We start from the raw sequence: 26215 nt of genomic DNA, 5'->3' as shown, positions 1-26215 counted from the left end.
CAGGAATGGATTTACTAGGTGAAAGAGTAAGAACAGTTAATGTCTCTCTTGAGACACATTGCTAAACTGTTTTCCAAACAGATTGTGGAAATGTATAAGGCCAGCCAAGCAGTGCGCCATAAATTGGATGGTATAAGGCATTGCATTTTATTAATATTTTTAAATAAAAATAAATTTTTTTTTAGAAATTTGCATGCATTTGACTATTGTTAAGGTTGAACATTTATTTAAAAGTTTCTTTGGCTGTGAATTGATTATTCAGGTCCTTTTCCCATTTTGTTCTGTTTTATTTCCCCGAGACGGAGTCTTACTCAGTCACCCAAGGCTGGAGTGCAGTGGTGTGATCTCGCCTCACTGCAACTTCCACCTTCCAGGTTCAAGTGATTCTCCTGCCTCAGGCTCCCCAGTAACTGGGACTACAGGTGTGCACCACCATGCCTGGCTAATTTTTGTATTTTAGTAGAGAGGGGGTTTTACTATGTTAACCAGGCTGGTCTTGACCTCCTGACTTTGTGATCTGCCCGCCTCGGCCTCCAAAAGTGCTGGGATTACAGGAATGAGCCACCATGCCCGGCCTATGTTTTTTGTTTTGTTTTGTTTGAGATGGAGTCTTGCTCTGTCGCCCAGGCTGGAGTGCAGTGGCACGATCTCGGCTCACTGCAACCTCCGCCTCCCGGGTTCAAGCAGTTCTCTGCCTCAGCCTCCTTTGTAGCTGGGATTACAGGTGCCCGCCACCATGCCCGGCTAATTTTTTGTATTTTCAGTAGAGACAGGCTTTCACCATCTTGGCCAGGCTGGTCTTGAACTCCGGACCTCGTGATCCACCCATCTCTGCCTCCCAAAGTGCTGGGATTACAGGCGTGAGCCACCGTGCCCAGTCCCCTTTTCCCATTTATTTACTAAAGTCCTAATACCTTCTTTACCAATTTGTTGGATCTTTTCCTAACTTAGAGATAGGGATGAACCCTTTGCCAATCATATCTTTAATGAAAATAATATTTTAAATAAAGTAGTAAAACTGTTGAAATGAATGTTTCTTTTGTAACAAAAAATAAACATTTGGTATGTGAATAATTTATATTCTGTTTTGCTGATTTATTCACTTAAAAATTGCTATCTTGATTTTATTATTTATTTACTTATTTGAGACAGAGTCTCGCTCTGTCACCCAGGTTGGAGTGCAGTGGCGCGATCTTGGATCACTGCAATCTCCGCCTCCCAGGTTCAAGTGATTCTCCTGCCTCAGCGTCCTGAGTAGCTGGGACTACAGATGCACACCACCACGCCTGGCTAATTTTTGTTACTTTTGGTAGAGATGGGGTTTCACCATATTGGCCAGGCTGGTCTCAAACTCCTGACCTCAGGCGATCCACCTGCCTCGGCCTCCCAAAGTGCTGGGATTACAGGAGTGAGCCACCGCACCTGGCCTCTTGATTTTAAAATCTTTTTTTTTCCTTAGAGTGAAGCACACCTGGATTGGATAGTGCTTGTTGTTACAGGTAAGGGTGCACTTTCTAGATTCTTCTCCTGAGTGGCAAAGTTTTCCCACCGTCTTGTCCAAACATACTTTGCTGATGGTATCTCTGGGCACTACACAGTGCAAGGGACAAGGAAAAAGGGCTTTTCCAGAGGAGAGTGACCTGCATCTTGGAGGAACTCTAGAACATGTTCGAGGAATGGTGACTGGGGCTTCTGGAGCCAAGGGCTGACTCCGGGAACAGATCTCAGCTCAAGGTGAGGTCATTTCTGTTTCCTGCATGTCCCTCCAGCTGCTGACATTTTACCTCTTCAAGGACTGACTCAAATGCCATCTCCATTGTGGAATCTTCTTTGATCACCCCCCAACTTCCATCTGAGTCTTCTGAGTTTCTCCTTCGCTAGATCTGGAGGGTAGGAGTGGGTCTTGTTCATTTTTTGTTCTCACAGTGCACTTGCTAGAGACTGGCTTGGGAAGCCTTTGTAGATTGGACTGGCCCTCAGAGGAAGTTCAGCAGTTAGGAGAACTGCCTTAGTACTTAGGAAGCTTCCTAGTGTGAATGCCAGCATCATCACTTACTAGCTGTACTTCAGTTTTCTCATAGGGTTGTTGTGAAGATTAAATGAAGATTGGACAAAGTCAGTCAATGTTTATTTCACAATCACTGAGCAGCAAGTATTCCTTGTGTACCAGTCTCTGTTCCAGAAACAAAGTCATAAGAGATCATCAAGATTATCTCTGGACTTAAGGCATATCTTCTCTCTCTCTCTCTCTATTTTATTTTTTTGAGACAGAGTCTCGCTCTGTCACCCAGACTGGAGTGCAGTGGCATGATCTCAGCTCGCTGCAACCTCTGCCTCGTGGGTTCAAGTGATTCTGATGCCTCAGTCTCCTGAGTCACTGGGATTATAGGCATGTGCCAACACGCCCAACTAATTTTTGTATTTTTAGTAGAGACAGGGTTTCGCCATGTTGGCCAGGCTGGTCTCCAACTCCCGACTTCAAGTGATCCACCTGCGTTGGCCACCCAAAGTGCTGGGATTACAGGCGTGAGCCACCACAACTGGCCCAAAGCCTATCTTCTCAACGGCACACAGCAGAAGAGAATGTGATGTTTCCCAGGAGAGGTGGGAGCCAAGTGCTAGAGGGCTCTGAGTAGGGAGAGGGGGACACATTTGTGGGTCTTGGGGGCTTTTACAACTTTTACTACTTCCCAACATGTAAGCTGAGTCTTGACAAGGAGCTAGAATTTCAGCCAATAGAAGTGGGGCAAGAGGGCATTGAGGCTGAGGGAATGGCATGACCATAGGCATGGAGAGGTAAAATATGGGAAGCATTTGGGGGCTGGCCAGCAGTCCTAGTTGGCAGGTGCTCCAGGTCTTTGGGGCTGGAAGGAGTGGTGGGAAATCAGGCTGAAAAAAGACAGTGGTGTGAGAGGAGAGTGCAAGGGAGAGCCAGGAGGTTTCAGAGCCGGGGCGAGCCCTGGTCAGAGCTGTGCCTGAAGGGGAGGGCAGGTTGGCAGGTGAAGAGGCTGTTGTAAGAGCCTGCGCCTGAGGTGGTCTGGCCTGAAGGAACAGGGGTGACATTGGGGATGGAGGAACTGTGGGAGAACACTTCAGGATGGGACTACCAGGGCCTGATGAGGGGAAGGGTCCCAATGAAAAGGGGTTGATAAAAGCCCTCCTTCCTGACAAGGCCACAGACTTAGCTGCAGTTTATTATTTAGGTCATAAAAGCCCTTGGGATCACTTCTCTACTGCACTCATCACCTCTCTGGGTGGGTGGGCAGCTCCTCTCTGGATAGAACCCTTCCCAGGGTAGGGTAGCAGAGACCTGGTTTAAACACCTGACCTCCCCTGGCACCCAGCTAGAGGCCTGGCCATTAGCAGGAACTCAGGAGTTTGTGATGGACAGGGAGAGGACAAGGGGAAAGGTGAGTATGGATGTTATTTCTTCAGAGAAGCATTCCCTGACCTCCAGGTTAGGTTTGAATCAGGTCGCCTGATTTTGCCTTGCCATAGCTCCTTGCTCTTTTGCTTCTTGGCACAACAGTTTTAATGACATACGTGTGTGACACTTGATTGATGCCTGTCTTTCCTACTGGACACTAAGCCCCAGCACTTGAAACAGTGCCTGGCATCTAGTTGACCCTCAGAAATATTTGTTGAGCTAAATAGACAGATTAGTAGTTGCCTGGGATTGAGGACAGGAGCGGGATTGACTATAAACGGACACAAGGAACATTTTCATATGCTCAAAAACTGGATTGTGGTGATGGTTGTGCAACTGTTTACATTTACTAAAAATCATCAAACTGTACACTTAACAGTGAGTAAATGTTATGATATATAAATTACACTTCAATAAAGCTGGTAAAAAATAAAATTCGGCCAGTTGCAGTGGCTCACTTTGTGAGCCTGGGGCAAGCAGATCGCTTGAACTCTGGAGTTCGAGACCAGCCTGAGCAACATAGCGAGGCCCCATCTCTACGAAAAAAAAAAAGAAAAGAAAAAAAAAAAAGTTGGGCTGGGCTTAGTAATTACTTGATCCCAAGAGGTCGAGGCTTTGTAGTGAACCTGTTTGCGCTACTGCACTCCAGCCTGGGCGACAGAGCGAGACCCGGTCTCAAAAAAAAAAAAAAATCAAAATTTGTGGAATAAGAAAATTATGTGTCTTTCTCCATGGGATTGTAAACTGTATGAGGAGCGCTATATCCCCAAGATCCTAGAAGATTAATCAGCACCTAGTAGGTGTGGAACAAACGTCTTACCTTAACGGCGAGTCAATGAACTAGGGAGGGGAGGAGGAAGCTTTCCCGGAGATCCCGGCCCCGCAGTTTCCGGGTGCGCCTGGCGCTCAGCCGGGCCAGTCACAGAGAGACGAGCCCGGCGATTGGCCAGCGAAATGTCCAGGGGCGGGGCAGCGAGCGAGCGCGAAGCAATCCTGAGGCGGTCTCGGGGGCGGGGCGTTCAGGGGGCGTGGCCGTGCAGGGGCCGGCTCCGAGCGTGGGGTGGGCGCTTGCGCACTGCTGCTGCAGCTGCAGCTGCGGAGCCAGGAGGGGAAGCGATGGCTGGGCCCGCGTGGATCTCCAAGGTGAGCGCTGGCAGGCCGGCGTGTGGCAGGCAGGCTGGCCGCGAGAGCTGGCAGGAGAGCCGGTCGCGTGCCGGGTGTGGGCGGGCGCGCGGGCCAGACAGGGAGGCGGTGGCGGCCCGCGGGGACAGCTTGGGAGCCGGTCCTGGTCGCCCGTGCCCCGCGCTCCGTGGCCGGCTTGCAGTGTATGGGCCGCCCCGGGCCGGGTCAGCAGCGCAGAGGCGGGGACGGCGTTAAGGTCAAGGCGGGGGGCGCCGGCCCTGCTCCGGCCGAGACCCGGCTGCCGTCACCCGCATCCGTCCCGGCCAGAGCCCAGGCTTCGCGCCGAGCCGGGCAAGGTCACGGGAGCCTCTGTCCCGGCTCCGCCATCCGGGCCGCTTCCCCGGCTGCGGCCCTGCTGCCGGACTGATCCCCTCAGCACCGCCCAGACCTCTCATCCGCTGTCTGCGCGGCCCTTGGCCGGGGAACCGCAGGTGCCACGGGCACTGGCGTTGAGCTTGGGAGGTTTTGCCAGGTGAGAGAATCCTGGGGCCCTTTTCCCTATCAGATTGTTTTCCCTTTGGCGCTCTTCCCAGTCAGACCTCTAGTGCTCTTGTAGCTATTTCCCCTTCATAGGACATAGGGCATCTTACACCTTGGAATTACTGTCTGAACCTTCGGAGAGAGAGACCAGCAGAGCCTTCCTTTTACCTTTCGTTGGTGGGAATCCTGCAATCTGGAACGCTTTAGCTCTCCTTGGCAGCTCAGATGCCAGAGCTGGAAAGGGTTTCAGATCATCTATGAAGTTCCGTAGCTTCTCAATGGAACTAACCTGTGCCTGAAGAAGAATTTGCTCAAGGTCACACAGGAGGTCGGTGTCAGAGCTGGGAGAGGAACCTAGGTGTCTTGATTCCCATTTCCCAAGGTCACATAGCAAATGATGGGTACAGGCCATCAGGCCTCAAGTCTCCTGTTGCTATGAAAGGGTGGTCCCGAAATCTATAAACAATTTAACGTTTTTCTATAAGTTTGATACTACTTTTCTCCCCTTTTTTCGGTTTAAAGAGAGGTCCAGAGATGCACTGTTATTTAAGGAAAAGATCTCTGTACTGGAATTTAGGAGTCTCAGATTTAAATCCTAGCAATGCCACTGATTGGCTGTGTGACCCTAAGCAAATTACTAAACATCTCTAAGCCTTAATATGCCCATCTGTGAATATCTATACTTACATCACAGAGTATTTGAGTATTATGTAAAATAATGTATGTGAAAGCACTTGGTATGTACAGAAGGAACACAAAAATCTGAAGCTTTCTTAGTGTCTTAGAAGACAGTGGTTTTCATGGGCATCATTAACTGGTTTTTTTTTGTTCAATAACTAGATTCTACTTTGTCACCCTCTTCAGACCCAGATTTGCTTGTGATGATAACTCTTATGTCACATTTGCTCCTAAAAGTAAAGCAACTTCTGTGTCACTGTGAAAACTGAACTCAGTCCTTTAATCTCTGAACTTACATTTAACACCCAATTCATCTTGGTAGGTACATTTGCCTTCACAGTGAGGCACTAAAGCAACACTTGATAATGATTGTGCTGGTAAATTTGTTTTGCCTTTAGTGTGATCTGCATGAAAAAACTCTCATAGTAGGTATTCAGAAAGTGTTGGGTTGTGGAGTCAGAAGATGAGGTTCTCTGACATGCACTCCCTGTGTGACCTTTGGCAGAGTCATTTGACTTCTGGGCCAGCTTCTCACTTTAGGGATTGGAGCAGAAGGTGGCTCAGAGGCTGACCCCAGGATGGTGGAGGTGCTGAGCTGGATGTCGGTTTCAATCAGGGCAGTTCCTCTGTTGAGTTTCCATTTAAGATTGTTTGTGGCCAGGCATGATGGCTCATGCCTGTAATTCTAGCACTTTGGGAGGCCAAAGCGGGCGGATCACTTGAGGTCGGGAGTTCAAGACCAGCCTGGCCAACATGGCGAAACCCCATCTCTATTAAAAATACAAAAATTTGCTGGGTGTGCTGGCACATGCCTGAAATCCCAGCTACTCGGGAGTCTGAGGCAGGAGAGTCACTTGAACCCAGGAGGTGGAGGCTGCGGTGAGAGGAGACCATGCTCCTACCTGGGTAACAGCAGACTCTGTCTCAAAAAAAAAAGATTTTTTTTTTAAAAACCCATCTCAGAACCCGTGTACAACACTATTTACATGTTTTTAAGTTAAAAAGGAAATGAGTTGTGGATTAAGATGGCCCACGACCTGAAGTCCAAAGTTCAGGGTTTTGGTCCAGGCTTCATGAACCTGGCCTTAGTTTCCTCATCTGAAAAGTGCCACTAATGCCTATCTCTACAGGTTTTATATAAATAAAATGATGTGAGATATATATCTATATCTATGCGTATATATGTGTATATATATACGCATATATATATGTGTATGCATATATATATGCATATGAGTATTCTATAAAGTAGACGTCCTGCCATCTCAGCCTTTCATGTAGCTGGGACTACTGGTGTGTGCCCTACCATACCTGGCTAATATTTAAAATTTTTTTGTAGAGGTGGGGGTCTCACTCTGTTGTCTGGGCTGATTGGGCAGGTCTTCTGTCACAGAGACATAAGCTAGTTTTGTGTGAATGTCTTTTCCCTCTTTTTTGGGCTGGGAGAGGAGAAAGGACTGATGTCAATTTTTTTTTTTTTTTTTTTTTTTGGATACAGTTTCGCTCCTGTTGCCCAGGCTAGAGTGGAATGGTGAGATCTTGGCTCACTGCAGCCTCCACCTCTTGGGTTCAAGCAATTCTCCTGCCTGAGCCTCCCAAGTAGCTAGGATTACAGGCACCCACCATCACACCCGGCTGATTTTTGTATTTTTAGTAGAGACAGGGTTTCACCACATTGGCCAGGCTGGTCTTGAACTCCTGACCTCAGGTGATCCACTCACCTCGGCCTCCCAAAGTGCTGGGATTACAAGCATGAGCCACTGCGCCCGGCCTTTTTTTTTTTTTTTTTTTTTTTGAGATGGAGTTTCGTTCTTGTCACCCAGGCTGGAGTGCAATGGTGCGATCTTGGCTCACCACAACCTCTGCCTCCCGGGTTCAAGTGATTCTCCTCCCTCAGCCTCCTGAGTAGCTGGGATTACAGGCATGTGCCACCACGCCTGGCTAATTTTGTATTTTTAGTAGAGACAGAGTTTCTCCATGTTGGTCAGGCTGGTCTTGAACTCCTGACCTCAGGTGATCTGCCTGCCTCAGCCTCCCAAAAAGTGCTGGGATTACAGGCGTGAGCCATCGCACCCGGCCTCATGTCAGTTTTATGCTCTGCTTGTCACAAAGTAACCTTTAAATGGTGCTTTGGAAAATTTTATTTTACTTAAAGTTCTGGGTGGTTGTGATGACTTAGGTACAGTACTACTTTATTCTAAGATCATGCAAGAGAGATGACAAACATGGAAAAGACTGGTCATTAAAGAAGATCATTGCAAGTATTAAGGCTACTTGTTGGGTTGGAAACTCTTCAGATAAGATGTGACTGAGGCTGCACTCAGTTTTGTTTGTTTCTTTGTTTGTTTTTTTAAATGATTGAATACCTTCTATGAGCCAGGGACTGTTCTAGACACTAGCTACAACAGTGAACAAAACACAAATCCTTACACTCCTGGGTTTACATTGCTGCCCCCAGCATATGCAGGTAGGATGGGTTTACATTTTAAAATCAGTTGTTTGGGTCGGGTCTTTTTCATTCTTTCTTTCTTTTTTTTTTGTCCGTTACCTAGGCTGGAATGCAGTGGCATAATCGTAGCTCACAGAAGCCTCAAACTCCTGGGCTCAAGCAGTCCTGAGCTCAAGCCGACTTAGCCTCCCACGTAGCTGAGACCATTGGTGTGCACCACCATACCTGGCTAATTTTGTAGAGACAGGTTCTCACTTTGTTGCCCAGGCTGGTTGGTTGGGTCTTCTGTCACAAGGACATGAGTTTTGTGTGAATGTCTTTTCCTTCTTTTTTGTTCAGGGAGAGAAGAAAGGACACATGTCAATTTTCTTGTCACAAAGTAGCCTTTAAATGGCCTCCCTTCCAATAGCCCACTCGCTGGTGGATGAATCATGCCGTAGGATTAACATTTTGGCCAATGGTTTTGGCATTCTTTTGGATTTGGCCCTGTCTTATTTTCAGTGCAGAGTCATGACTATAGATACCAGAAGATTAGAGAATAAAATTCATTCATACCTTTCTTGGCTGTTGGTTGTTACATGCCAGTAAATATTTCAGCAAAGGTTCAGACCCCAGAAAAACATATCAAGCTAGGATATAACAAATGTGTCTTGCCCATGTATCTAGCAGGAGAAAAAGTTACTTTTTAAAAAATTTAATGCAGCCGGGTGCGGTGGCTCATGCCTGTAATCCCAGCACTTTCGGTGTCCAAGGCTGGTGGATCACCTGAGGTCAGGAGTTTGAGACCAGCCTGGCCAACATGGAGAAACCCTGTCTCTACTAAAAATACAAAAAGATTAGCCGGGCGTGGTGGTGCATGCCTGTAATCCCAGCTACTTTCGGGAGGCTGAGGCAAACCCAGGAGGTGGTGGTTGCAGGGAGCCGAGATTGCACCATTGCACTCCAGCCTGGGCAACAAGAGTGAAACTCTGTCTCAAAAAAAAAAAATTTAATGCATTTTAATATATTTGGTCTGTCTACCCAGATTCTTTTTTTATATTGTTTATAATAATGTAGTATGACTTTGTACCAGTTCTCAAGGACTAAGTTATTAAAGTTTATAATAAACCTTTAAAATTTATATTTCTGGTATATGATAATGTTAATTGGAGAGAGAAAAAAAAAACATGTAGCAGTGGTAATATCTTGGTGTGGTGGGATTACTGGGTAACTTTTATTTTTTGTATCTTTTCCTAGTCCCAGCAAACTGACAGTAATGACCACATTACCTATATTATCAGAAGAAGCAATAACTTATTTAAAATCTTTATTCTGTATGGCATGGGCATCAGATGGTATTAAATAAACTTTCTTAGATTTTACTATAAAGTGTAATTTCTTAATATTCGCAGAATAGATATAATGTATAATTGAAGGAGCACTGGACCAGGAGTCAGAAGACCTGTATGTGGGTTTCCATTTTGCCGATTATTCGCTGTGTGACCTTAGGCAAATCCTTTTCTTTGGGACCAGCGTCTCCACTTATGAAATAAGCAAGTTGCCAGGTGTCGTGGTGCACACGTGTAATCCCACCTACTCAGGAGGCTGAGGCAAGAGGGTCACTTGAGCCCAGGAGTTGGAGGCTGCGGTGAGTTATGATTGTGCCTTTGAATAGTCACTGCACTCCATCCTGGGCAACCTAGGGAGACCCCATCTCAAAAAGCCTAAAACAACAACAAGAAATACGTGAGTTGTGCTCTGAATTTCATGAGGAACATCCTGGCTCTAAAATTAATGGTAGTTTTCTTAGAATATATGTTACCCCTAAATTGACCTAATGGTCAAGAATGTTGGCACAAAATGATCCATTCATCTGAGAAAAATCTGTATGTTTGAGCTGAAAAAGTAGTTTTATTCTACCTTCAACATCTTTTGACAACTTATATTCGTTAAATTGACTTTGAAAATATACAGTACTTAAGTTCTCAATCTAAAGTAAAAATCTGAGTATTTAGGCTTTCAAATCTGAGATAGCCTGCCACATTGAGCTAATACATGAGATTTGTATTCCTGGGAAGCTACTGAATATATCTGTGCCAAGTTGCAGCATTACCAACCATCAGGACTTCCTCACTCTTGTTTACTGTATGTGGTTTAATTCTGTGTGTGATATTTCTCTGTTGATATTAATATAGGTCTCTCGGCTGCTGGGGGCATTCCACAACCCAAAACAGGTGACCAGAGGTTTTACTGGTGGTGTGAGTATAATTATGTCTTTTATTTTTTCCTTTTAGAAGTTTCTCAAGAAACATGCTCTAAAATATTTATTATATAGCATTTTATCTCCGTTCATTTAGAATTAGGGAAAGTTGGCCATATTTATAATGTATGCTGAAATTATTGGCTGACATGCACAAATCTGTTAGGTTACTTGCACATTTGAAAGAATTATCTTACAGCTGGCTATGTAAGTTTGTCACATTAATATCTTGAGGGAGCCTTGTTAAAAATAGAAAGTACTCTTGAGCCTGTTATTTTATTTCACAATCTCGTTTTGGTGAGACAGCTTTTTTCAAAACTAGTACAAGTTGAGAGAAAATTGTTGAGAAGCTTCAAAACCTGCTTTGCATTTTTATTTTATGAGCTTCCCTAAACCCAGTAGATCGAGTGCCAATTAGGAATGCCTCGAACGTCTATAAGCCTTGTAGGCTTATACTTTCCTTATATAGGCTTTGTAGACCATCACAGTAGTAGATCATCTATTGTTCATTAAATCTGCTGCTTTTAGAATTCCCAGCATCAGATTTCAGTGCTTTAAAAGCTGATACCACATTTTTAGAACATTCTAAGACTGTGGGTCAGTAACTTCCTATTTGTTTTTATCCCCACCCTGCCTTTTATGGAATCTGATTTGGATTTCATAATTCCTATACTCCCATATAACATCTATGCCGTGAAAGATTTATAAGACCATAGTACATTTTTTCCTCCATTTACTTTCTGTATTGTGGAAGAAAAGTAGATTTTCTGGTGACTTGATGACATTTATTATTACATGTTGGGAGAACAGGAAGAAGTAGCCAAAGCGTTCTTTTGGCTCTGCTTATGCCAGAAATGCAGGATGGGGCTTGCACTTCAAGCTCAAGGATAGCCATGCTAGCATTTCAAACGCATTCTGAAAGCTAATAAGATGATCATTGCTTTCTGCTATTATTTAATTTTCAGGCTATTTATTTGAAAAAAAAAATTAGCTTGATGGAGGAGGTTATTTTTGAAGAAATAAGAGGATATATTAATTTTTTTAAAGATTTCTTCAACCCGAGAATACTGGTATGAGCCTTAGCCCTGGCTAAGACTGAGGTGGGAGACTTGCTTAAGGCCAGGAGTTCGAGGCTGCAGTGAGCTGTGATCACACCTGTGAGTAGCCACTGCGCTCCTGCCTGGCAACATAGTGAGTCCTCATCTCTAACAAATAAAAATTGAAAATTAGAAAAATGAAAAAAATAAAAATGTTTCTTCAGTTGTACAGAAACTAATCAGAAATAATTAGTCCACGTATCTGGGCAGACATCATTGGAAGGCAAAGGACCAAGGAAACTTGAATTAGTGACTTTTTAAAAATGCAGTTCAAACAACTAGAATTGAAGAAAAGCCAAGCCCCTAGGTGGGGTAAAGTCCCAAGATGATAAAATATATGGTTCCCAAATGGAAAAAGAGGTGCTGATCTTCTCCCTTACATATTTTTATTTCTGCGTTTGAAATGCTGGCTTCGTTTTGCCTGAAGCCTCAGAATAAATCATTGCTGTTACATTATAAAAACAATAATTGTCATTCTAAGTGTGACTCAGGCTTTGCAGGTATGGTGACATATACTATTCTTTTTGGTTGCAGATCAACTTTGCCAAGCTTATGTAGATTACTCTTAGATTTAAGCAGACAGTTTTATAGAGGAACTAAGAAAAAAATGGAAGCTCTCTTGATAAAAAGTCTGATTTTCCCTGAGTACCAAAACAGACCTCAGTAATATTTTGGAAATGTGTCTGAAAGTGTTTTTGCAAGACTGAAGAAGTTGCGTGAGAAGCTTTCCAGGATCACAATGGAAAGGAAAGGAAAACACTTGCCTTCATGAGAAACCCTCTAAATTTTAGTGAGAGAACATTGTTAAATTTTTGTTGTTGTTGTCTTTCGTTTTAAAGGTTTGAATTAATTGGTCTCTTTACAGCTTGTCTGAAAAGAAATATCAATTAGGAAATCTACTTGGTAGTTTAATTTATTTTCGTTTTATGTAAAGAGTATCATTTGGGTTCTTTTTAAAACCTCTGAACTCAGGTAAAGAGTAGGATTGCAGAGTCTCTGGTCTGTTGATTCCCGCCTCCCCTTTGATGACCCTGGGGGAGGTATGTTTGTTTTCTTAACAGCATTTGAATCTTCCTGAGACATCTCATAAAGTAGATTTCTCTGTCAAAATATTCTTTTTTAAGCCTTCAAAAACAAAAATTCTTACTGTCTTCTTTGATGATTTCTTATGTTCAGGTTCAGACAGTAACTTTAATTCCAGGAGATGGTATTGGCCCAGAAATTTCAGCTGCAGTTATGAAGATTTTTGATGCTGCCAAAGTAAGTGGGCTTAAAAAATACATTTAATGATGATTCACTGAAAAGTTTTCTTAGCCAGTTGGATTCTGTGAACTTTTAGGATGCATTGTACCCATTTCTATGAAATTTAGTAAGGTCTGTTGTTAGTCTCCACAGATTGTCACTTTAACAGTGTGTGTCTCAGTGTTTGCTACTGCCATTATTTCTTTCTTTTTTTTTTTTTTTTTAAATTTAGAGACAAGGTCTCACTCTACTCCCCAGGCTGGTCTTGAACTCTGGGGCTCAAGCGATCCTCCCACCTTCACCTCCCAAAGTGCTTGGATTATAGGCGTGAGCCACCGCACCTGGCTGGCTGCTCCTGTTGTTGATAGTTTAAACTCCTTCATTGGCATCAGTTATATGTAATCAAAGTAGTACTGCAGTATTTGTGGATCTTTAAGTCCTGCTTGGGTTTAAGATCTTTTAAGCCCTGCCAAATCACCCACCTTTTTGCAAAAAATAAAATAAAGTAAAATAAGACTAGAATTGCTGTTTCAAAAATTTATATAGGCGCTTTTGAAATAATCTCTTTAAAATAAAATTTCTGATGTGTTATCAAGAATGGAGTGTTATTACTTCTAACAGCTGAGCCTTTGATACAGGTAGATAATTTAAAAATTCTGTAAGTGGATCCAGCTGTAGGCTGCTTGTGACCAGCACCGTGTCTGACTGAGCTTCTGTCCTAGGACGTGTTCAGTGTGCTAGCTGTACACACATGAAGGATGTAGGTAGAGAGAAAGGGATGTTTGTTTATACCTTCAACTGGTACATTCATAGGTTATGTAATACATACATATATATAGTTTTTTTTTTTTTTGAGATAGAGTTTTGCTCTTGTTGCCCAGGCTGAAGTGCAATGGAGCAATCTTGGCTCACTGCAACCTCTGCCTCCCGGGTTCAAGCGATTCTCCTGTCTCAACCTCCCAAGTAGCTGGGATTACAGGCGCATGCCACCACGCCTGGCTAATTTTTGTATTTTTAGTAGAGACAGGGTTTCATCATATTGGTCAGGCTGGTCTCAAACTCCTGACCTCAGGTGATCTGCCCACCTTGGCCTCTGCACCGGGCCTGGCCTATATTTTAAACAATGTAATATTGTTTTTTAAAAACAGCTTTATGGAGATATAATTCATCCTTTTATTTATTTTTTATTTTTATGTTTCATTTGTTTTGAGACATTGTTTCATTCTTGTTGCACAGGCTGGAGTGCAATGGCGTGATCTTGGCTCACTGCAACCTCCGTCTCCCAGGTTCAAGCTATTCTCCTGCCTCAGCTTCCTGAGTAGCTGGGATTACAGGTGCCCGCCACCACGCCCAGCTAATTTTTGTATTTTTAGTAGAGGCGGGGTTCCACCGTGTTGGCCAGGCTGGGCTGGAACTCCTGACCTCAGGTGATCCACCCACCTTGGCATCCCAAAGTGCAGGGATTACAGGCGTGAGCCACCACGCCGGGCCTAATTCATCCTTTTAAAGTGTACCTTTCAATCCAGTGGTTTTTAGTACATTCACAGAGTTATGCAACCATCACCACAGTCTAATTTTGGACCATTTTCCTCACCAAAAAAGAAATCCCATACCCTATGCAGTCACTCCCCATTTCGTCTCTCTCCCTCCCTACCCCCTCCCCCTTTTTCTTCGCCCATCCTAGGTACCCAACCGCTCATCTACTTTCTGTATCTGTAGGTTTGCCTATTTGGGACATTTCATGTAAATAGAATCTTATAATATACGGTCTTTTATGATTGGCTTCTTTCACTTAGCATGATGTTTTTAAGTTTCATCCATGTATCAGTACTATATAATGTTTCTGTGAACCATATTCCTCTGCTACTTATGATATTCTAATTATAGCCACAAGAGCCCTTGTGAAAAAAAATAAGTGGGCAGGTGGTAGCTGGGAGTGATGACTGGGCACAGATAATGTAGAGAATCCCTCTGGGCCTGCTAGAGAATGACATCACTTCTTGCATGCCAGGAACTTTCTGGACCTTTACTGTTTTTAGCGGTCGCATCCAAAGTTGAAAAAGGGCTGGGCGCGGTAGCTCACGTCTGTAATCCCAGCACTTTGGGAGGCTGAAGTGGGCAGATCACCTGAGGTCAGTAGTTCGAGACCAGCCTGGCCAACATGGTGAGACCCTGTCTCTACAAAAAAAATACAAAAAAATTAGCTGGGTGTGGTGGCACGTGCCTGTAATCCCAGCTACTCAGGAGGCTGAGGCAAGAGAATCGCTAGAACCTGGGAGGCAGAGGTTACACTGAGCCAAGATCGTGCCACTGCACTCTAGCCTAGGCGAAAGAGCAGGACTTATCTCAAAAACAAAGTTGAAAAAGTTTGTTCATCATTGCAGTACGAATGTCAGTTTCCTTTAAGTCTCTCCAGCTCACTGTGCTCTGTGATGTGGCATCTAGGCGCCTATTCAGTGGGAGGAGCGGAACGTCACTGCCATTCAAGGACCTGGAGGAAAGTGGATGATCCCTTCAGAGGCTAAAGAGTCCATGGATAAGAACAAGATGGGCTTGAAAGGTAGCACTGAAGTAGAGACGGGGGTTTTTACAGATTTCCGCTACGGGGGTTACACAGTTTTGAAAATTTATGCATTTAAACTGAATAAGGCCTGGCCATCTGTGAAGGTAAAGCCATTCTTTTATGAAGTAACTACTCATAGTAAGATGTTTTATTCATTTGGGACATTTTTTTCCCCCAGTAAAAACATTAAAGTATTACTGGATGATGCCAAATAACAGTATCTCTATTTAATCTTCAACTATGTATATCTTTTGCTTAATTTTTACATTTGTATATTTATTTACTTTAATTATTTTTTTGTGACAGAGTCTCGCTCTGTCGCCCAGGCTGGAGTGCAGTGGTGTGATCACAGCTCACTGCAGCCTTGACCTCCTGAGCTCAAGCAATCCTCCCACCTCAGCCGCCCGAGTAGCTAGGACTACAGGTGTGCTACCATGCCCAACTAATTTTTAAAAAAGTTTTTTGTAGAGATGGGGTCTCACTATGTTTCCCAGGCTGATCTGGAATACCTAAGCTCAAGCAATCCTTCTGCCTCTGTCTCCCAAAGTGCTGGGATTACAGGCCTAACTGAGCCACTGTGCCTGGCCTACATTTTTATCATTATTTTAATTAATACATGTTTAAGGTCATGATTCAAAAATACTAACATGTGGTAGATTTAAATTCAGCATAGGCTTTATTTTTATATTTTTTGAGAGTCTTGCTCTGTCGCCCGGGCTGGAGTGCAGTGGCATGATCTCGGCTCACTACAACCTCCGCCTCCCGGGTTCAAGCTATTCTCCTGCCTCAGCCTCCCAAGTAGCTGGGATTACAGGCACGCACCACAACGCCCAGCTGATTTTTGTATTTTTAGTAGAGACAGGGTTTCCCCATGTTGGCCAGGCTGGTCTTGGACTCTGACCTCAAGTGATCTGCCTGTCTTGGCTTCCCAAAGTGTTGGGATTACAGGCCTGAGACTGTAGGCCTGAGCAAGCATAGGCTTTAAAACCACAGACAGAACCAACATTGAATCTCATCTCTGCTACTTACTGGCTAGAAGGCTTGGGCAAATTTTTTATTCTTAGTTTATTTTTTCTTTTTTCTTCATTTTTAAATGACAGTAACAGAGTTGCTGTTGTACAGGATGATGATAAGGATTATATCATGTCAAGCACATGATTACAATGCTTGATCCTCAGGAAGTTCTTAAGATAAGAAATGCAGTTAATGTTCCAGAAAGCTCCCATGAGGAAGTTTTCCTCCTTTGTTTGAATCTCAGGTAGAGAGTGAATTAGCGGCAGAACACATTTCACAAGGTAGCCGAGGTGGGTTAGTAGGTCACACGTGAGACCAGGATGCCTTCTAGTGTCATCTGGGTTTTCTTCTGTATAACAGGCCCTTTAAAGACCCCAATAGCAGCTGGTCACCCATCTATGAATTTACTGCTGCGCAAAACATTTGACCTTTACGCGAATGTCCGACCATGTGTCTCTATTGAAGGCTATAAAACCCCTTACACCGACGTAAATATTGTGACCATTCGAGAGAACACAGAAGGAGAATACAGTGGAATTGAGCATGTGGTATGTTCACTCCAGATTCTTTTTTATTCCTGCTTGGACTGCTTTCTGTGCATCTGGGACCCCAGAGACAGATCTGCTTTATCTCTGTGAGGAGTTGTGGGTGTTTGTCTTGGTGCTGGGTGTCTGGCTGACAGTACTCAAACAGATGTAAGGCATGGTGGTTCAGGTCACAAGCTTGGGAATATGCCCTCTGAATTTTGAATCCCCCACTTCGCAGTTATGCTCTTCCGCAGATGACTGTCTCTGCATCTCAGTTTTCTTCATCTGTGCAGTGGGGCTCATAATGTTTACCTCTTAGGGCTGGAGTTAGCATGAACCCCATTGACATAGCAGTGTGTGATTAGTCATGCTAGCTGGCACTGTGCAGGCCTGCCACAAATGTTACTGTCTACTCCCCACCCTCTGTCTCCCACTGCGTTGCTGTCACACTCTTTCCAGTGAGGCGGGACTTCCTGTCTTGCAGATTGTTGATGGAGTCGTGCAGAGTATCAAGCTCATCACCGAGGGGGCGAGCAAGCGCATTGCTGAGTTTGCCTTTGAGTATGCCCGGAACAACCACCGGAGCAACGTCACGGCGGTGCACAAAGCCAACATCATGTGAGCTCCTTGAGGGGGCCAGCACCCCGTCTTGCTTTGTTGTGGGAGAGCAGTGACAGGGCTTTCCTTTCTCCTCTTCAGCTTGCTCCTTGATTCCTAATATCTTTGAAAAAGAACCTTGTAACAATGCAAAGATCCGGCATCTCTCTTCTGTCAGAGTCACCTCTTTTCTCCTCTTTTTTTTTTTTTTGAGACGGAGTCTCTTTCTGTTGCCCAGGCTGGAGTGCAGTGGCGCGATCTTGGCTCACCGCAACCTCCGCTTCCCGGGTTCCAGCAATTCTCCTGCCTCAGCTTCCCGAGTAACTGGGACTACAGGCACATGCCACCATGCCCGGCTAATTTTTGTATTTTCAGTGGAGATGGGGTTTCACCATGTTGGCCAGGCTAGTCTCAAACTCCTGACCTTAAGTGATCCGCTCGCCTTGGGCTCCCAAAGTGCTAGGATTACAGGCGTGAGCCTCTGCGCCCAGCCTGGAGTCCCCTGTTTACTGTGCCTCCCTGGGCGAATGACAGGAGCAAATGAGGAGGGGATGGTGATTCAGGTCCTGGAAGCTCAAGGAGGGACTGAGGGTTATCAGGAAAGGAAATTGGAGCCTCTGGGTCCCCAGATGCTGTGGCCATCAGCAGAGGCCACATAGCATACGTTTTAGAAGTGGAATAGTGGGAGGCTTAAAGTAGTGCTAACAATACCTGATGTGTTACTCTGGCAATTTAAATTCTCATCCAGAGGCTGTTAAAGTCCTCTGAATATATTAACAGTTTTCCTAACCTAAGAAAAGCATTGAACACGCAAAATAGTAAAACTATTTAATTTATTATGTTAACCTTTTAAAGCAATTTTAATAATATTAGTGGATATTTCTTCATTCTTGTTAGATAACACTATAAGAATATAGTCTTCTCTATTATGATCAAACTATTTTACATTTTTACTCTTTTATACTTTCAGAAGGATCCTAAAACATTTTCAGCTTATATTTTATTAACTACCTAAGAAATAATTTTATTGTAATTGAGATCAGATAGCTTGGCTTCTGGAACTTAAATTTCTTGAACTTACTTTACTTCTTTGATTTGATTCTTTTCTTTCTGTAAGACTTTTTTTTCAGCAGTTTTTATTTGATTAAATACAGGCGGATGTCAGATGGGCTTTTTCTACAAAAATGCAGGGAAGTTGCAGAAAACTGTAAAGATATTAAATTTAATGAGATGTACCTTGATACAGTATGTTTGAATGTAAGTATATATTCACACTTACCTGCTACTTTTTATGGTGAATAGTGTCTGTGTGTTGTGGGGATGCAGATTTTGATTACTAAATGCACAAATGTATTCCTTGTAGATGGTACAAGATCCTTCCCAATTTGATGTTCTTGTTATGCCAAATTTGTATGGAGACATCCTTAGGTGAGTCTGGCCGCAACCTTTTTATTTTAGCCTATGATTTACTTATAAACATCCTAAAATAATTATGGCTTAACATTTTCAATTGAGTATTATAAAAGAGAGTATTTGTTATAACATATGAATCGAATTCTAACAATTCACGTTGTGATATGAATGATTACATGTTGGGTGGCTTGTTCCTTCATTTATTTGCCAAATCATCGCTGGGCTCTTTCTCCCTAATCATTATTAGCTCATTCTTCCCAGTTTTTAAATGTTTGATTGATTGATTTCAAGGTTTTGTTATGTATAGCTAGGTAGGTGGGTGGTCATTGTTACTATTTTTTGGTAACTTTGACATAATTTCAGACTTACAGAAAAGTTATAAGAATGGTACAGAGAATTCCCTTGTACTCAGCACCCAGATTCCACATTCCCCAGATGTCAGCATTTTATCACATTTACTTTATTACTCCTTCCCATTTTCCCTCCCTTCCTCCTTCCTCCCTTCCTCTTCCTCCTCTCCTTCTTTGTCTGTGCTTCTCTCTCTCTCTCTCTCTCTCTCTCCCACACACACACACAGACATAAGATGTTGGCCAAATGGTGATTTTCTTTTTCTTTCTTTTTTTTTGAAGCAGAGTCTTGCTGTGTCGCCCAGGCTGGAGTGCAGTCGTGCAATCTCCGCTCACTGGGTTCACGCCATTCTCCTGCCTCAGCCTCCTGACTAGCTGGGACTACAGGCGCCTTCCACCATGCCTGGCTAATTTTTTGTATTTTTAGTAGAGACAGGGTTTCACCGTGTTAGTCAGGATGGTCTCGATCTCCTGACCTCGTGATCCGCCTGCCTTGGCCTCCCAAAGTGCTGGGATTACAGGCGTGAGCCACCGTGCCAGGCGTCAAATGGTGATTTTCTAAGGCTATTTTTTCTGTATTTATGAGTTGGCACGCTACTGTAAGAATGCTTTTCCTTCTTGTTTATCTGTCAATATGGACGTGGTTTTCTTTTTCTTTCTTTTTTTTTTTTTTTTTTTTTTTTTTTTTGTGATAGAGTCTTGCTCTGTCTCTCAGGCTGGAGTGCAGTGGTGCGATCTTGGCTCACTGCAACCTCCACCTCCCGGGTTCAAGTGATTCTCCTGCCTCAGCCCCCTGAGTAGTTGGTATTATTACAGGTGCACACCACCACACCTGGCTAATTTTTGTATTTTTAGTAGGGATGGGGTTTCGCCATGTTGGCCAGGCTGGTCTCGAACTCCTGACCTCAAGTGATCTGCCCACCTTGGCCTCCCAAAGTGCTGGGATTACAGGTGTGAGCCACTGAGCCCAGCTGTGGACATGGTTTTCTGTTTTATTCAGTGACATATCCATCATCATAATCCTGAATATTGATGCCTAGGTTGTCCTAACTTGGCTGGTGGGGGTCCCTTCACCATGTCTCCTGTGTCCTTTAGACACGGCCCTTCGTTCTTTGAGCCTTGCCTTGTTTTCTGACACAGTAAGATGCTTGAGGCTCATCTGTATTTTCCTAACCTTAGCCGTGGAATCAGTCATTTATCCAAGGAACGCTAGTTCCTTTTAGTGGAGAATGATAATTAAAAACTAAAATCTGGGTGCTAGGTGAGATGTTTTATTTTTAAAAACGTTCTTTGAAATGCTTTTCTTCCCCTAGTGACCTGTGTGCAGGATTGATCGGAGGTCTCGGTGTGACACCAAGTGGCAACATTGGAGCCAATGGGGTTGCAATTTTTGAGTCGGTAAGGACCCTGACACCTGAAACAGAACTCAGGTCAGAACAGCATGTGAACTCAGGAGGAGTTATCTCTATAAGTATACTTTAACTCCAGTTTTTCAAATTGTCAAAACAAAATGATGCTTTTTTTTTTTTTCTTGAGACGGAGTCTCGCTCCGTCACCCAGGCTGGAGTGCAGTGGCGCGATCTTGGCTCACTGCAACCTCTGCCTCCCAGGTACAAGTGATTCTCCTGCCTCAGCCTCTGAAGTAGCTGAGATTACAGGTGTGAGCCACCACATCTGGCTAATTTTTGTATTTTAGTAGAGATGGGGTTTCACCATGTTGGCCAGACTGTTCTTGAACTCCTGATCTCAGATGATCCATCCGCCTTGGCCTCCCAAAGTGCTGGGATTACAGGTGTGAGACATTGCACCCAGCCTGTGTTTGTTTTTATATATATGTTTGGGTGTATATATATATATATATGTTTGGTTTATCTCTTCATTTCCCTCCGGATATTTATTATGTATCCTTCCTTAAAATATTTTACCAAAAATTGACAGAAAAAGATTGTTGGTCCATATTTTTATACTTAAAAAAATTACTTTAGCTCTTTATTTCTCCAAGTCTTTATTTATTTATTTATTTATTTATTTTTGAGTTGGGGCCTTGTTCTGTCACCCAGGCTGGAGTACACTGGTGTGATCATAGCTCACTGCAGGCTTGAACTGCTAGGCTTAAGCAATCCTCCTGCCTCAGCCTCCCAAGTAGCTGGCACTGTAGTCAGGCACCACCATGCCTGGCTAATTTCTAATTTTTTTGTAGAAATGGGGTCTCATTATGTTGCCCAGGCTGGTCTTGAACTCCTGGCCTCAAGTGATCCTCCTGCCTTGGCCTATCAAAGTGTTGCAATTACAGGTGTGAGCTATCACACCCAACCCAGACTTTATTTCTTCAGTACGTATCGGATGAATTGCACGCAGTATTTTTCAGTGCATATTTTGTATTGCTGAGGAAAGATGGTTAAGACTCCAGCTTCCCCAGAAGAGGACTGTCAGTTCTTGTCTCTCCCTTGATGATGCTACTTTTCCCAATGTGTAGGTTCATGGGACGGCTCCAGACATTGCAGGCAAGGACATGGCGAATCCCACAGCCCTCCTGCTCAGTGCTGTGATGATGCTGCGCCACATGGGACTTTTTGACCATGCTGCAAGAATTGAGGCCGCGTGTTTTGCTACAATTAAGGACGGAAAGGTAACAGGAATCTTGATTTACTTGTGCTGGGTAAAATGCATTGCTTCCATGTATTTTATCTGAGTGAAAGGGACAGTGACAGATAATAGTTCTCAAGCGGGCCCAAGCATTTGATGTTGAACAAGGATTCTTAATGTGGGTCCCAGATTGAACGGGGTATGTGTGCACATGTGTACATTTTCTGAGGTGAGGATCTAGAGATTTCATCCAAAAAAAGTTAAGAAGCACTGATGTAGAGACATCAGTGTACAGTGGAAAGGTCAGTGGTTTGGGAGGCAGCATCAGGTGCATGCCCAATTATCCTATTGTTAGCTGTGTGACCTTGGCCAAGTTCAATGATTTTTTTTTTTTTTTTTTTTTTGAGACAGAGTCTTGCTGTGTCACCCAGGCTGGGGTGCAGTGTCATAATCTTGGCTCACTGCAACCTCCACCTCCCGGGTTCAAGCAATTCTCCTGCCTCAGCCTCCCTAGTAGCTAGGATTATAGGCGTGTGCCACCACACCCAGCTCATTTTTGTATTTTTTGTAGAGATGGGGTTTCACCATGCTGGCCAGGCTGGTCTCGAATTCCTGACCTCAAGTGATCCTCCTGCCCCAGCCTCCCAAAGTGCTGGGATTACAGGCATGAGCCACCGCACCCGGCCAAGTTCATTGATTTTTATAGACAACTTTTTCCTCTTGACAACAAACGTCTATTGAGTGTACCTTATAAGGTGTGAAGAATAAAATGATGAATAGGGTAAGATGCTGAGCCTCAAAGAGCTGGGAATCTAGTGGCAGATACAAATGCAGATGTGCCTGTAATACAGTAGTCTTATATGTTACACTGTGTGCATCTGTAATACAAAAGCAATACAGAAGTTTTATAAAAGTAATAACTAATATTAATTGAATACTTATGCAACTTTTAAGTTCTTTATATATCATCTCAGCAAAGTTTTTCTATAACTCTTTGAAGTAGATGCTATAATTCCATTTTATAGATGAGGAAACTGAGGTAGAGAGATTAAATAATTTGTCCAAGGTTTTACAGCTCCTAAATGACCAAGTTGGTATTAACACGCAGTCTGGGTCTTACCCAACAAGCTCCACTGCCTCCGTAAGCAACTGTGGCCTGCGGAAGAAGTGTGGCGGGCTATTCCGAAGTTAGAGGAGATAATGCACTTGAAGACTCATCCCTAATTTGAGGTCCTTTTTAACAAAAATTGTGAAAAATATGCATAACATAAAATTTGCCATTTTAGCCATATTTAGGTATACAGTTCAATAATGTTAAGTACATTCACATTGTAATGTAACCATCACCATCAGTCATTTCCAGACCAGTTTCATTTTCTCAAACTGAGACTCTGCACCCGTTAAACAGTAACTTTCTCTCCCCCCTCCCATCCTCTGACACCCGCCATTCTGCTTCCTGTCTCTATGAATTTGACTACTCTAGGTACCTCATGTAAGTGGAATCATACAGTATTTGTCCTTTGAGTCTGGCTTATTTCACTTAGTGTAGTATCTTCAAAATTGGTCCCTTGTTTTAAAAAAATTCTGTAATTTGAAATTACATCGTGTGGCCAAAATACAAGAAATTCAGGCTTGTTTTTAACAGCCTGATAGTCACATTGGAGGTCATATGATTTTCTTATTCTTTAAAGTTATATTTGGGAAGTTATAATCTACAGCCCAGTAGAGAGATGCCTGAATTACACAGTGGGCCCTTTTATTGTGTAGGATGGAAAGATAAAGAGAATTAAACATATTGGGGTCCGTATGCAGGAAAGAAAGGATAAGCTGGTAGAACCAGATTGGTTGTGTGGGAGGCTTTCTTTCCTAAAGAGGGAGGTTTAAGAGTTAATGATTTAGGCAGGTGTGGTGGTGCATGCCTGTAGTTGCAGCTATAGGCTGAGGCAGGAGGATCACCTTAGCTTCTGAGTTTAAGACCAGCCTGGGCCACATAGTGAGTGAGACCCCATCCCTTTAAAAAAAAAAAAAAAAAAGAGTTAGTGATTTAAATATTTCCTTCGTATTTGTTTCCCAGCCTCCAAAAATAGATCAGATACAAAAATTAGTTGGGTATGGTGGCATGCACTTGTAATCCCAGCTATTCAGGAGGCTGAGGCAGGAGAATCGTTGAACCCAGGAGGCAGAGGTTGTGGTGAGCTGGGATCGTGCCACTGCACTCCAGCCTGGGCAACAGAGTGACACTCCATCTCAAAAAATAATAATAGTAATAAAAACAAAAATGGATCAAAATATGTCTCAGGTCTATTCCTGAGACATATTTCCCAAGGATTTTTATGAAACTTCTTGTTTAGATTTGCTTTTATTTAAATATCCATGACCAACTAATCTGTATTAGGGTCTATTGTGTGAACAAAGGGAAAATTTTGGTAAAGCTCCCTGCCTCCCTTTGCATCAAGAACACCTTATTCTTTGCAGAGTGCTGTTATATACACTATGAGATTGGATCCCGATCCTCCTGGGCTGGGTAGATGGTGGTGGAGTGGTTCCTTACTTTGAAATGAGGAACTAAATGAAAGAGCAGCCAAGTAACTTGCCCAGGTGACATCTCACTGAGGGCTTTAAAATCTCCTTGGTTTAGTTTAGTTTGCAGATACATCTTTTATTTTTGCTTTTTCCTTTTCTCAGAGCTTGACAAAAGATTTGGGAGGCAATGCAAAATGCTCAGACTTCACAGAGGAAATCTGTCGCCGAGTAAAAGATTTAGATTAACACTTCTACAACTGGTATTTACATCAGTCACTCTAAATGGACACCACATAAACCTCTGTTTAGAATACCTATGTATGTATGCATTGGTTTGCTTGCTTCTTGACAGTACATTTTTAGATCTGGCCTTTTCTTAACAAAATCTGTGCAAAAGATGCAGGTGGATGTCCCTAGGTCTGTTTTCAAAGAACTTTTTCCAAGTGCTTGTTTTATTTATTAAGTGTCTACCTGGTAAATGATTTTTTTGTAAACTCTGAGTGGACTGTATCATTTGCTATTCTAAACCATTTTACACTTAAAATAGTTTCTCTTCAGCTGTAAATATCAGGATACAGAATTAACAAGAGAAAATGTCTAACTTTTTAAGAAAAACCTTATTTTCTTTGGTTTTTGAAAAACATAATGGAAATAAAACAGGATATTGACGTAATAGCACAAAATGACACTCTTCTAAAACTAAATGGGCACAAGAGAATTTTCCTGGGAAAGTTCACATCAAAAAGAGTGAATGTGGTATATTTCTAAATGATACGGAAAATAGAGACAGATTTGTCCTTTACAGAAATTACTGAATATGAATAAAAACTTCAGATCCAAGAAATATATAATGAGAGATATAATTTTTGTTAATAAGACAAAGGTAATATATTGGATACAAAGACACAAATGTATTGTGTGTTCAATTATTTTGTCTTGAGATTTAATATTCTTTCCAAGAGCGTTTAATAAAGCAGAGAGCTAGTACTTTGTTTTCATTGGATACATTTTCAGCATCATGAGTTGTCACAGCCTCTGAGCCCCTGATCTTAAGCCAGAAGGGCTGAGTGTATTGTAAACTTAGTCTTGCATGTTGCTATCTGAGAATGGACCACACTACAGCTGGTAGTTCTGGGGGTGATACTGCCGAAAGGCCTGAACATATGTATTTTGGCTGCAACTGAGGAACTTGGGATGCTATTTATTTTGTATTTCAGCAACTGCCCCTTCTCCTATCCCAAAGCACCAATTACTGCCCTCTGCCTCAGCAGTACCAGTATAAGATGACATTCCAAAGACTGGAGGCGACTCAGCCTGAGTGAATTCACAAAATTGTGCCATGCTGGGGCTTGAGCTTGAGGTTGGGCTTAGGCTTGGGCTCAGCTTTTGACCCTCAGGCATCTCCTTTCCCTTCCTGCCTTCCTCTCCCTTCTCCTCTGCTGCAGCATGATTTTCTTAATCTTCAGACACTCCTATTTTCATGAACAGTTACCCTCTGGCCCCACAACCAAAGACAACTCATGGCCTCCTTTGGCTGGCCCTTGTGTAACATTGCAAACCTGTGGCTATCAATCAGTGACTCTTGGGTTCAAAGTAATAAAGAATTCCAAAACTGAGATGTTTGCTTTCTCTACCTGTTTCCTGTTCAGATGCCTTCGGTCATTTTGGCTCAGCTTGCTACTGAGAATGGCTGCTTCCCGGATTCAGAGTGGAAGCAGGGCGGTCTGGTGGCGACAGGCTAACGTAGAGTTGGCTGCTTTTATGAGAATGCGCCACTTGACCCCATCCTGCACCTTTGTTTATTCCAGGGCACTAATGGTCACTCGCATGCCTGCTGTGCACAGTCCTGT

At 43.3% G+C, this 26215-nt stretch overlaps 1 protein-coding gene and 1 long non-coding RNA gene across 3 annotated transcripts; one reads left to right on the top strand and one right to left on the bottom strand.

Moving 5' to 3' along the window:
* Positions 1-206: 206 nt before the first annotated feature.
* On the bottom strand, positions 207-4346 carry LOC134736775 (uncharacterized). Its single transcript, XR_010121020.1, has 2 exons — positions 4248-4346; positions 207-2173 (listed from the first exon to the last, which is right to left on the bottom strand). It is a non-coding gene; the product is annotated as an uncharacterized lncRNA (long non-coding RNA).
* Positions 4347-4433: 87 nt separating this feature from the next.
* On the top strand, positions 4434-25981 carry IDH3A (isocitrate dehydrogenase (NAD(+)) 3 catalytic subunit alpha). 2 transcript variants are annotated; one of them, XM_055277586.2, is made up of 11 exons: positions 4434-4570; positions 10391-10453; positions 12729-12812; positions 15240-15354; positions 16732-16919; positions 17383-17516; positions 18650-18752; positions 18859-18923; positions 20570-20654; positions 21733-21885; positions 24528-25981. In XM_055277586.2, exons 1-11 carry the CDS (start codon positions 4544-4546, stop codon positions 24609-24611), a joined length of 1101 nt encoding a protein of 366 aa, XP_055133561.1. In that variant the 5' UTR covers positions 4434-4543; the 3' UTR covers positions 24612-25981. The 2 variants fall into 2 exon arrangements, with proteins under 2 accessions (XP_055133561.1, XP_055133562.1); XM_055277587.2 differs by having other exon boundaries at positions 4437-4570; positions 16837-16919.
* The last annotated feature ends 234 nt before the right edge of the window (positions 25982-26215 follow it).

Source organism: Symphalangus syndactylus, chromosome 5 (genome assembly GCF_028878055.3).
Source record: "Symphalangus syndactylus isolate Jambi chromosome 5, NHGRI_mSymSyn1-v2.1_pri, whole genome shotgun sequence".
In the NCBI taxonomy this organism is placed as follows: Eukaryota; Metazoa; Chordata; class Mammalia; order Primates; family Hylobatidae; genus Symphalangus; species Symphalangus syndactylus.
The sequence above is the reverse complement of the archived record's forward strand: the minus strand, read 5'-3'. Positions and strand labels throughout refer to the sequence as shown.